The sequence below is a fragment of the Odocoileus virginianus genome, chromosome 6 (assembly GCF_023699985.2).
Source record: "Odocoileus virginianus isolate 20LAN1187 ecotype Illinois chromosome 6, Ovbor_1.2, whole genome shotgun sequence".
NCBI classification, from domain to species: domain Eukaryota; kingdom Metazoa; phylum Chordata; class Mammalia; order Artiodactyla; family Cervidae; genus Odocoileus; species Odocoileus virginianus.
Window position 1 is genome coordinate 26,045,939 of NC_069679.1, and position 12,088 is coordinate 26,058,026.

At 50.1% G+C, this 12,088-nt stretch overlaps 2 protein-coding genes across 3 annotated transcripts in view; one reads left to right on the forward strand and one right to left on the reverse strand.

Annotated features, from left to right (window-relative positions):
• The window catches only part of DNAJC17 (DnaJ heat shock protein family (Hsp40) member C17), a 28,717-nt gene extending 24,657 nt beyond the window's left edge, over positions 1–4,060 (reverse strand). The window contains exon 1 of the mRNA XM_020877599.2: positions 3,915–4,060. Within this exon, the coding sequence (XP_020733258.1) occupies positions 3,915–3,992 (78 nt within the window). The 5' untranslated portion in view covers positions 3,993–4,060. The remainder of the gene's footprint in view (positions 1–3,914) is intronic.
• A 58-nt stretch (positions 4,061–4,118) lies between these two features.
• Positions 4,119–11,272, forward strand: ZFYVE19 (zinc finger FYVE-type containing 19). 2 transcript variants are annotated; one of them, XM_070469022.1, is made up of 12 exons: positions 4,119–4,351; positions 5,752–5,873; positions 6,043–6,096; positions 6,484–6,602; positions 6,690–6,835; positions 7,197–7,305; positions 9,381–9,590; positions 10,026–10,105; positions 10,439–10,537; positions 10,639–10,766; positions 10,849–10,963; positions 11,051–11,272. In XM_070469022.1, exons 1-11 carry the CDS (start codon positions 4,298–4,300, stop codon positions 10,925–10,927), a joined length of 1,200 nt encoding a protein of 399 aa, XP_070325123.1. In that variant the 5' UTR covers positions 4,119–4,297; the 3' UTR covers positions 10,928–10,963; positions 11,051–11,272. The 2 variants fall into 2 exon arrangements, with proteins under 2 accessions (XP_070325123.1, XP_020733257.2); XM_020877598.2 differs by having other exon boundaries at positions 10,849–11,272.
• Positions 11,273–12,088: the final 816 nt, after the last annotated feature.

The window sequence follows — 12,088 nt, forward strand, 5'->3', positions numbered from 1 at the left end:
GTCCTACTCTGTCTTACTTTTCTTAAATCAGTAACAAACAATGGATGTCAGTGCATCACATTCTAAGGTATAACCGAAACAAGTGATTTAAATAAAAGTATTAGCTAGCAAACAGGTAAAATAGCATTTTCCTTAAAGCAATAATAAAATATAACCTGAAAAGGTCAATAATAAGTTTCCATGGTAGTTTTCCTGGTAAATACATTTAAAACTTGAGTCTTCAAAGGTTTGATCAAAACGAATTTTCAAGCACCTAGCTTTACCAAGTAATACCTGCCAAGATACAGTGAGTTACGTACCCTGCAAAGGGCTTCAAATGAAAAGCAACGGCTGTTATAAACAGGACAGAAATTCACATGTCAGCTTCCACTGATATGTGCAGGGCAGTGGAAGAAACACTAAATTGGGGCTCCAATCTGGCCCAACACTCACTCACTGGGTGATCTCAGCGAGTTCCATAACCTCCCTGGACCTCCATCCTCCTGTCTATAAAATGAAGAGAGTAAATGACCATGATGATCTTTTTAAATCCTGCTGTGAAATAGTCCTTTCTCCCCTCAAGGTCTTGCATAAGAACACCTCCTCAGGGGAAGTCTTCGTTGATCCTACCAATCACATGAATCATGCCTTCCTCTTTATTCTGACAGTTTATATGCTTACAGCTTATATTTCTCATATGCTTTTTTAAAAAAATTATTTATTTTCGGCTGCTCTGGGTCTTCAGTGCTGCACAGGCTTTTCTCTAGTTGTGGCATGCGGGCTTCTCATTGTGGTAGCTTCTCTTGTTGCACAACATGGGCTCTAGGGCACACAGGCTTCAGTAGTTGTGACTCCTGGGCTCTAGAGCACAGGCTCAGTACTTGTGGCGCATGGGATTGGTTGCTCCACGGCATGTGAGGTCTTCCCGAACTAGGGATCAAACCCCTGTCTCCTGCATTGGCAGGCAGATTCTTTACCACTGAGCCATCAGCTCTGAAGTCCCACCATGCCCAAACATTTGAACTGAACAGTGAACTCTGCTGATCTTCAATCTTCTTCTACCTGATGCCTCACCTCCCTTCTACTCTGACCACTGCCTTGGTTGAGAATCACTGGTGTAGTGTGAAGTGAATCAGGGACTTTAATGAATGAGAAGGGGTGAGGAGTGAAGGGCAATCTTAGACATGAGCTGTGGGAAACTGCATTGGACATTAGCACTTACAGTGTAGGAAGGTGAAGCTACAATGATAACAGCATGAATGAACTTGCAGTGAGTCTGTGCTAAGTGCCTTCTAAGCGCTTTGCCTGGACCGAGCCATACAACAAGGCTGGTGAAGAGGGACTGCCATCATTCCCATTTTGCAAATGGGGAAGCCAACGCACAGAGAAGTTAAATGTTTGCTTCAAGGTCACAAACTAAGTAAGTAAAGGAACCAATATGCATAAGTCTGACTCCAAAGTCCTCTTTCTTAACTGCCTGCGGTGATTAGTACAAAGATGATTATAAAGGCACATTTACAATCCCAACATTGCTCAATGTTGTATTATGATTTCCATCCATTCTCAATACAGGATGTAACAAGCAACGATTCTTGGCTTCACTTGTTAAGATTAGTTATAAATGCTGTCATTTTCTACACAAGCTACACTCTCTAGGAAACCACCATCTGATTAGAAAGCATCACCTTCTAGAATGATCAACTTTTGATTTCTGCATTTCTAAACGATGAACTACAAAAGCAAGAGACAGAGAAGCTGGAAACAGACATGATGAGGTAACCCTCCAGGGACTGCTCTCCTCACCTGTAGACACTTAATAAGTTTGTGGAATCAAATGGTGTCTGGGGGAAAAGTTTCTACCCTCTTCTAAAACACAGATGGAAGGACTTTCCTGGCAGTCCAGTGGTTAAGACTCTGTGCTTCCACGGCAGGGTGCACAGGTTCGATTCCTGGTCAGGAAACTAAGATCCCACATGCCATGGAGAGCTAAGCCCACATGTGGTAACAACCACCCATGTGCCCGCACCCTGCATGCTGCAACTAGAGTCCATGCGCCACAACGAAAGATCCCACATGATGCAATGAAGATCCTATGTGCTGCAACTAAGACTGAGTACAGCCAGTGCAGAGTCTTCTCACCTACCCCTTGCTTCACCCGAGTGAAAACTGAATCCCAGCCTCATTGCCCTGCTCAGACCTCAGCCTCGTGCCGAGACAACAGCCTCACCGGATCCCCTGGTGGCAGCTCTACCCGTCGCCTACTATGTCCTTTCTGCAAACTGACTTTGAATATTTTCTTTAAAATCCAATTATGTCACTCCTCTGATTAATATATACATCAGTGGCTCATAATTGCCTTCCTCAGGAGTTCTCAGCGTCAAGGTTCCAACACATTGGCTAGATCCAGTGTGAAATGTCCACTAATAATGAAGTACTAAACAATTTATAAATATAGAATACTTAAAATAGTGTCCAGCACACAATATTATATAAGTGATGCTGTGCTGTGCTGAGTCATGTCTGACTCTTTTCGATGTTATGGACTGTAGTCCACTAGGCTCCTCTGTCCATGAGATTCTCCAGGCAAGAATACTGAAGTGGTTTACCATTTCCTCCTCCAGGGGATATTCCCAACCAAAAGATCCAACCTGCATCTCCTGCATCTTCTGCATTAGCAGGTGAATTCTTTACCACTGAGCCACCTGGGAAGCCCTTATATCGGTGTTATGCATTACCAACAGTGAAAATTTAAGACTTATGAGATAGGTGTAACAGATGTTTCTGGTGCTCTGTGTACAACCCCACAGCCCACTTCTGATTCAGCTGCAGCTGCAGGAACAGTTCTGTACTGACTGTATCACTCCTCAAGGGCCCTGTGGTCTCCCTGCTTTTCTGTGCCAGAGCTGCTTCTTTCCACAAGCTCACTCAGACAATGAGCAGAGCAGCCTGGAAGTACAGGAGCATCTGTAGGGACTAATTTTCTTTTTTTCTAATTTTTTTAAATTTTTTTATTTTTTTATTATTTTTTATTAGTTGGAGGCCAATTACTCTACAATATTGTAGTGGTTCTTGTCACACATTGACATGAATCAGCCATGGATATACATGTATTCCCCATCCCGATCCCCCCTCCCACCTCCCTCTCCACTAATTTTCATTTTATGACTTATCTGCCTCCACTTCCTACATTGCTACAGCTACCACCATAATCCTGGGGAAAGTAACAGAAATCTGAGTTACAGCTTGATCAGTGTACCACTTCCTGGCACATTTATCAACCTGGAGTTTCCTGTGACACACCAACTCCAGGTCATCTGCCTACCCTTCTGATCCTCCTGCTTCTGGCCACTAGCACACGTTGAGAGGGCAACACCTGAGCATCTGCCTCTCGAAAAGAGTCAGTGGGCTGAGGTGTAAAAGAAAACAGAGACGGCAAAGTCATAGGTCACACTGCCACGGAAGGTATGAAAAAGAAATGGAGGAGCCTTGAGACCTGGTCTTTCTTCCGCCCTAGGCTCTTAACGTAGTTAAATCAGCCAGCAAGAGAGACAGAATGAAGCACCTCTAGCCGCAGTCTAGACCGAAGGGGCATCAGAGGCTGACACTGCGCAGGCGCAAGACGTAGGGTAGGGTTGCCTCCCAGGCTCACCCGGCGGCCTCTGCTACACAAGGGCCACCGGAGAGCACAGTACAGTGCCCCGCGGAGTAACCTCTCGCTCGTGCTCCCTCTTCCTCGTGAGGCCCTCTGACCATTGAGGTCTGAGGAAGGTCTGGGAATCCCCCCACCCCCTTCTAAGGCCATTGGGCCGCCTCTTGTTCCCCACTCAGGGCCCGGCCGAACCTGGAAAGATGGTGGTGCCAGCCTCAGGCGAGGCGCCAAGGCTGGAAGGGCCGCCAGGTCGCTCAGGATCGACTTTCCTCACCCCCGTTCTCACCTCTTTGTCCTCCGCCTTCTCTTCAATACCTAATAGCGCGTACAGGTCCATTTGTAAGAGCTCCTTGGTCACCGCCATGGTTCCAACTCTGATTGAATTAGTACTACAACTCCCAGAAGTCTAAGCGTGTGGGGCTTCCCGGGGACTGTCGGCTCCAAGCCAGCTGAATGGTGAACGAACTACGACTTCCGGCAGCCCTCGCGCCCGCCGCTGCTGCCTTCCGGCTGGGGTGACTGTCGTGAGTCTCCTGTCGGAGGCCTTGGCTGGCCCGCGCGAGTGGGCGTGGTAGGCAGGGGCGGGGCTGGGTGAAGGTGCAAGGGGACCGTACCTGACCCGCAAGAGCTCTGCTCTGCGGATCCTGCCGCGCCGCACCGGGAAACGGGATGGAGAGTAGGTGCTACGGCTGCGCTGTCAAGTTCACCCTCTTCAAGAAGGAGGCGAGTCTCTCTTCACGGGCTAGAGGGAGGACGCGAAGTGGAGGGAAATACACGGGACTTACAGTCCTAGACTTGGTTTTATGGCCCCTCTCCAGACGTGTGGTTTTGATGGAGCCACAGAGCCTCAGTTAACATTTCTATAAAACGGGGCTAACACTCCCTTGCTTTCGGGGTTGAGGTGCTGGATGTGAGTTCCCTGTAAACTGTAAATCGGGCTCTTGTCATTTTCGGAAAGCTAAGCTTTTCTGTCCGCCAAGTGTAGGATCTGGCTGTTTCTTTCCCTCCACCCTGCTCCTCCGCAGCCCAGTCTTAGTTAATAGTCTGTGACTACTCTCGACCACACCATGCCCCTTACTCTTTCTGCTCTGAAGCCCTCACCATCAAGCAGCCTGCCCTTTCTCGTCTCCAGGGCAACATAGCAAAGTCTCACTTGCCCTCAGCACAAACCTGCCAAGTTCCCATAATAAACAGCAGGCTTCCTCTGCCTCAGTGTGACCAGGAGAGAGCAACCAGATAGGAGGGATGAATAGCCGGTAGGGAAGCAGATCATGGAGCCCTCAGAAGCCTGGGTTTTGTAGTCAAAGTGGTCAGAGTTCAAATTGGGGCTCTGCTATCATTCACAGGGGTGACCTTGATTTGAGCAAGTCTAGTAACGTCTCTGATCCTGTTTAAGAATGATAGTGGTTGTCATCAGGATTAAGTATGATAGTGTGTATAAATTGAGGATTAAATCAAGTGATGAATGTTAAATACTGAGTTTAGTGTCTGGCTCAGACAGTAAGGAATCTGCCTGCAATGTGGGAGACGTGGATTCAATCCCTGGGTTGGAAAGATCCCCTGGAGAAGGGAGAGGCTACTTACTCCAGTATTCTTGCCTGGATAATTCCATGGACTAAGGAGACTGGCAGGGTACAGTCAGTGGGGTCACAAAGTGTCCAACATGACTGAGCGGCTTTCACTTTTCACTCACACAGTAAATGCTTAATAAATGGAGGCTATTACTAGCATCCCATCCTAAGTCAAGCCTCCTTCCATCTGTGCTAGAACAGAGAAGGCATGGGCCCTGCATTCTCTTTCTCCTCTGTTGAAGAGTCTGACCTGAAGCATGGGACTTTGCCTATTTGTTGTTTACACTTCTGTGTCAGGGAATTGAAGACCAAGTAGAAAGCATGCAAATTTTGCATGAAGTTTTATGAGATTTGAATCGAAGACTAGAGACAGGAATCGCTTTGCCCTCCACCCCCCATCTCTCCCCAGGCCTTAGGGGCCCCATTCCCCATCCTCCTCCCAGCAGCTGGTCACAGCTTCAGTGTCTGCTCTGTGTGTGTGTTCAAAGAGTCCCCGTGAGGAGCCTTCAGGGGTGGGTGAGAGGTAGACTCCTTGCTTCATGTTTCTTGTAGTATGGCTGTAAGAACTGTGGCCGGGCCTTCTGTTCCGGCTGCCTTAGCTTCAGTGCAGCAGTTCCCCGAGCTGGAAACACTCAACAGAAAGTCTGCAAGCAGTGCCATGAGGTTCTGACCAGGTGAGAAGCCAACACGGGTGACGGTTCAGCCAAGCTTGGCAGCTGGCAGCTGGCCAGGCCTCTCAGCCTTGTGCTCTGTGTCTAGAGGTCGACTCGGGAACTGTTTGGGGTGGAGGGCACTGATAGGCAGATGGTGGGTGACTTCTGACACCAGATTTCTTCTCTGTAGAGGATCTTCTCCTGCCAATGCCTCCAAGTGGTCACCACCTCAGAACTATAAGAAGTAAGTGCTGAAGGGACAGAGACGAATGGGGAGAGGAAAGGACACAGGAGCCATAGGATAAGAGTCTCTTCCCAGCCTGTAGCTTAAATGAGCCCAGGGTCAGGAGGATAGCTGCCTCTCCGGCTCCTGACTGCCCTCCTGGGCTCAGAGAGCAGCTCATCAGTCCATGCCCCAGAAAAGGTTCTTGGTAGACCTCACCCTCTCAGCTGAACCCTTCTGCCAGTTGGCTGGGTTGGAGTGCAGGGTGACATGAGTGATGGCCCCAGAAGATTGTCCATTGGAGGCCTGCCTAGCTGCCTAGAAATGATTTGAATGGGAAACAGTGAGAGGGTGCCTTCACCCCTCCCTTCTGCATCCATCTAGAGCCTCTGTCTCATATCCTGCCAGGCGTGTGGCAGCGTTGGAAGCCAAGCAGAAGCCCAGCACTCCCCAGAGCCGTGGACTGACCCAGCAAGATCAAGTCATTGCTGAGCGCCTAGCACGGCTCCGCCAGGAGAACAAACCCAGTGAGCAGGCCCAGAAAGGACACCATCCAGGGCTCCTGGGAGGGGGATCCCTCTGGACCTTACAAGGCTTCTTTGTGCCAATTGCAGAGTCAGTGCCCTCACAGGCGGAGATAGAAGCCAGGCTAGCCGCACTCAGGGGTGCACCCCAGGGTCCCGTCCCTTCCGCCCAGGAGATGGAGGCGCGGCTTGATGTGCTACAAGGCAGAGTTCCTTCTTCTCAGGGCTCCCAGCTGGTGAGTGCTGTGACTTTGGAGGGGTGGAGGTCCTGGGGCGAGGACTCGGCAGAAGCCCAGATACATGTATGCTTAGATACTTCGCAGGAGTGCCTCCTGCTCCTGAGGCCTGCTGCCAGGCCAAGGAACCAGGGACAAGCAGCAGGATTGGATGGGGCAGCAAAGAGTGGCCCCTGGGTTCTGTCAGGGACTGCCAGACCTACTTGATTACGTGCGCTCTTGGTTAGTCCCCTTTCCCTGAGTTTCCAGGAGTTCCCTGAGGGAACTCCTCAGCACTCAGCCCTGACCTGAAGTGCTCTGAGCCTTATGATGCGGCTTCCCCCCTACCCTGCTCCCCACTGAGGTTCCCTCCTCTGAGCAGGCACATCAACCACCGGACCCCAGGACCCAGGTGCAGCAGGCGGAGGATCTGCTGACACAGCTAACAGCGGAGGTGGCTATTGATGAGAGCTGGGAACGAGAAGGCCCAGGTATATCCTCCACCTGGCTCCCCCAGGGACCCACCCCCTACTCTTTCCCCAGGTGGGAGAGGCTCTGATGCTGACACTCTGGGAGGTGAATATAAATTAGAGAATATCAACATTATAAGGATTGCCATTTATTGAATGTTTACTCCAGTGGGAGCCAGTGTAAACCTAGTGGATTAAGCTCAGACAGTGATTCCCTGTTCTACCACTTAGTAGCTGTGTGACCCTCAGTGTGTTACTTGACCGAAGTCTCACTTTCCTCATCTGTAAAGTGGAAAGATGTGTGGTAAGACCTACCTCATGGAGAAGTCATGAGGAGTAAATGGGCTATCCAGGAGTGCTTAGGATCCTGCCTGGCTCATAGTAAGTGAATGTTCTCTGTGATGATGATGATAAGAAAGAAGAGGCTATTTACTGAAAATTAAAGTTAAGATTGAGTTCCTCAGTGGTACCAGCCACATTTCAAATGCTCAATAGTCACAAGTGACTCATGGCTATGATCTTGGACAGCACAAATACAGATCATGACGTGACATGGAATGTTCCCATCATCATAAAAAATTCTTTTGGACAGAGCTCTTCAAAATCTTCAAAGCAGTGGTTCTCAACTATGGTGATGATTTTCCCTCCAGGGCCCAATTGGCAATGTCTGGAGACATTTTGGGTGTTGCAACTCAGAGGGTACCACTGGTATCTAGTGAGCAGCAGCTAAGGATGCTGCTGAACATCATACAATACACAGGACAGCCCCCACTACAAAGAATTACAGGCACACCTCAGAGACATTATGGGTTCAGTTCAAGTTCACTGAAATAAAGTGAGGCACATGAATTTTTTGGTTTCCTGGTGCATATAAAAATTATGTATACTATACTATAGTCTATTAAGTGTACAATAGCATTATGTTTTAAAAAATGTACATACCTAATTTTAAAATATTTTATTGCTAAAAATGGTTAACCACCATCTGACAACATAGAGTTGCCACAAACTTTCAATTTGTAAAAAAAAGAAAAAGAAAAAGCAATTATCTGTGAAGCACAATAAAACAAGGTATGCCTATATCCTGTCCAATATGTCAGTAGAACCAAGATTAAGAAACCTTGCTTTAACATGGAACTCTGCTCAATGTTATATGGCAGCCTGGCTGGGAGGGGAGTTTTGGGGTAGAATGGACACATGTATATGTATGGCTGCATCCGTTTGCTGTTTACCTGAAACTATCACAAATGCATGCATATCCCAATACAAAATAAAAAGTTTAAAAACCTGAAGAAAAAAAAAAAAAAGAAACCCTGCTTTAGGGTAATTCCCGGATAGTCCAGCGGTTAGGACTCTGCACTTCCACTGATGGGGGCATGATGCCTAACTGGGGAACTAAGATCCTGCATGCCATGTTGTGCAGCCAAAAAAAAAAGAAACTCTGCTTTAGAGATACAGTCTTATTGAATATCCTTAGTAATCCTATGATTATTATCTGTATTTTATAAATGAGGAAATTAAGGCCTGGTGAGCTTAAGGAACTTGACCAAGGTCACACAGCTATTAAGTAGTGAAGCTGGGACTTCAGCCCAAAGCTGTCTAACTTCAAATGTCTTGTACTAAAACTCTGAGCTAAAGGGGACCATGTCAGAGCCACACCCACTGAGGTAAAATTCTTCCCCCCTAGTGACATTCAAGACCTCAGCTTCCCTCATATCCTCCCTGTGGTGCTCCCTAGAAATGCTGATTCCAGCCTGTGAGGCAGAGAGCCTGGCTGGACCCTGGCCTGCCCATCTTCTGCTCCTTTCAGGGAGTGATTCTCATACCATGGGGCACCCACCCTAAGCGCAACATGTTAAAGTATCAGGTGGGTGGGGATGAATTTAATTGAAAAAAATGTCTAAGATTACTAGTTTTTTATATTTGGGAAAATGAATTAAATAACTAATTTTATTTGTAATATAAGTGACAGGAACTATTGTGGAGCATAAAGCTGATAATTTGTGGGGTTTTGTTTAAAGTTAAGACATGGGCTCAGTGGTTTCTGATGAGAGATCCCGAAATGTCTTCCTCCCTGAATGCATCACTCTATCTAGCCACGTCTATCCAGAACGACCTCAACCGGGGGGGCCCAGGGGCCCAGAGCACCAGTTCCAGGGGGCAATCCACCTGGTCCCTGGAGGAGGAAAAGAGCAGGTTGCTGGCTGAGGCAGCGGTTGAGCTTCGGCAGGAGAACACACGGCAGGAGCGCATCCTGGCCCTCGCCAAGCGCCTGGCTGTGCTGCAGGGACGGGACCCTGATAAAGGTAAAGGCTGGTAAATCAGCCCCTCACTCGTGTCCCTTGGGCAGGCCCCCCAACTCCCATCCCCAGGCCAAGCTCTGCACAGTGGCTGTACTCTCTGCCAGGCTGAGTCTATCGAGCACTGCCTAGAACCATGAGACAAATGGTAGGGCAAAACAGTGGATGAAGAACAAGGGGCAGCCCTCAGGGGGCAGGGGCCCTGGGTCCCTTCAAGTGCAGAGCCTTCTGTTCATGCTGTCCAGCCCAGCAGAGGGGGCATAGTGGGGGTCAGAGCAGAGGGGGGTCAGAGCCACTCTGATCAGAGTGGCTACAGAGGCGGCTTAACTCTGGAACGAGTGCCGCTGGGAAGCACAGCACTCCTGGGGGCAGCAGTCCAGCCGCTCCGGTGAGCTCTCCACCTCAGTCCTCTTCCCCTGCTCCCCGCCCTCCATCTTCAAGTGACCCTCCAGGACTACCACCTTCCAGACAGCGATGATGAAGAGGAGGAAGAGACGGCCATCCAGAGAGTCCTGCAGCAGGTTGGCCCTGCCTGACCCACCTGACCACCCCTTGTCCGGTCCCTGCTATGCTGCCCCACCATGCCCCCTGGCCCCATTCACTCTGCCCACCCCCACTCTGGGGCTCGCTGGCCAGTCATTCTGCAGCTCCTGTTCTAGCTGGGGTCCCTCTGCCCCCGTGACCCACACCTGCCCCCGGGGCCCTTGAGATGGGACATCAGCAGCCACAGACAACAGATCAAGGAAGATGGGTTGAGTGCTTAGGCCACAGAGCACAGAAATACTGTGCATTGGGTTGGCAGTGGGGTGGTGGTGCCTGGAGCTAGGAGCTGTACCTCTTCACTCTGTCCACAGCTCACCGAAGAAGCTGCCCTGGATGAGGCAAGTGGTTTTAACATCCCTGTGGAGCCAACTCCCCAACCCCAAGACCAGTCCTGCAGGGCAGAGCCTAAGGTGAGAAGAACCACAGACACAGCCCCCCAGGCTGCCATCATAGCCTCCCTCCCACCTCCGTCAGGTACCTGATGTCCCCCATCCCTCCCTGGTCCTTAAAGGCCCAGGCCCTGGCTGCCCGGCCCGAGGAAGAGGAAGATGAGCTCCCCTGGTGCTGCATCTGCAATGAGGATGCCACCCTTCGCTGTGCTGGCTGCGACGGAGACCTCTACTGCATCCGCTGCTTCCGGTGGGTGCAGGTGGAATGTTCTTTGGGGCTGGGAGAGTTCCAGGGCCGCCTGTGATCTCTGACCTATATCGATGCTCCACAGGGAAGGCCATGATGCCTTTGAGCTTACAGAGCACCAGACATCTGCCTACCAGCCCCTGCATAAAGGCCGAGGACACTGAGGGAGCCCTGGTCCTCCCGGGAAGGTCATCCTACAGGCAAGCACACGGGCTGGGGTGCCCTCCGGGGCATCTGATGGGAGGACATGTCAGGCTGGACTGCTTATGAATGTGCCCTTTCCTAAGCCTCCATTCCTGGAAGGAGGAAGGAGTCTCCATTGGAGACAATGACTGGAGGAGCCAGAGGGAAGGCAGAGGTCAGGAGCCTTCCAGCATTGGAGTCTGGATTGGAAGTGAGCGACAGGGCAAGACCAGTCTGAATCTAAGGAGAAGCCTTGAAACTTGCTCAAGAGCCCAGGGCCCTCCGCTGGCACTTGAAGGATTTAATAAAGTGTGTGATTCATTGGACCAGCATCTTTTATCTATAGAACCCTATGGATCCTGAGCGTGGGCCCTCAGAGAGGTACAGGAGCAGAGTCCTGTGAAGTGAAGAAGAAGGAAAAAGTTTCTCCAGGCAGGAACAGTCCCACCCCTCCTGGTGGCCTCACATGCAGTGGGCATGCCCCCAGGCCCCACCATCTTGGATTACACAACCTTTCTAGTACTCAGACACTGCCTACACACACAGTGAATGCATACCCTGCTTCTGGCCTTACTCCCAAAGGATGCCACCTCCAGGGCTCCTATCCCCACCTGCCTGCCATTCAGACCCAGTGTCAGTTTTCAGTGGCTCCCTCCTCACCTGATTACTGGGCTCTCAGCCTATACCCTTTACACCCCTCTGCTTAGTCCCTGTTTTTGCTCTTTTGGCCTCTGGCTTGGAGCTGGTTCAAGAAAGAGTCCTCAGCCTGAGGCCTGCTGAATCAGTTAGTTGGGGAGGAAGGTTTAGCTTCTGATGCCCCCAGACCCAACTAAGTTTTTCCAGTTAACTCTTCTATTGGTCTTTGCCACTTAGGCTCCTGTTGGTGGTACCAGGATGCTGTGTGTCTTAGCCAGGTGCCTTCTGCTTGGCCTCTGGGACCTTGCATGACGGTGATTTCTCTGACACAGAACTGTGACCTCTATCTTTGAATTCTCAAGGCATGTGTGGATGGGTGGATGGACATGTAGACGGGTGAGGTATATGGGTGAGCCTAGTGACTTGGATGCTGGCCCTCTGGTATAAGACTTCACCCTCTCCCTCCCCCGTCCATCAGCACAGATATGCTCCACACTCCATGAAGC

Excerpts from the sequence above, each read along its gene's own strand:
- ZFYVE19 (XM_020877598.2), top strand. The coding sequence starts at position 4,298 with ATGGAGAGTAGGTGCTACGGCTGCGCTGTCAAGTTCACCCTCTTCAAG. Across the intron at positions 4,352-5,751 it reads TCACCCTCTTCAAGAAGGAG|TATGGCTGTAAGAACTGTGG; the intron begins GCGAGTCTCTCT and ends TGTTTCTTGTAG. Across the intron at positions 7,306-9,380 it reads CTGGGAACGAGAAGGCCCAG|CCACGTCTATCCAGAACGAC; the intron begins GTATATCCTCCA and ends CACTCTATCTAG.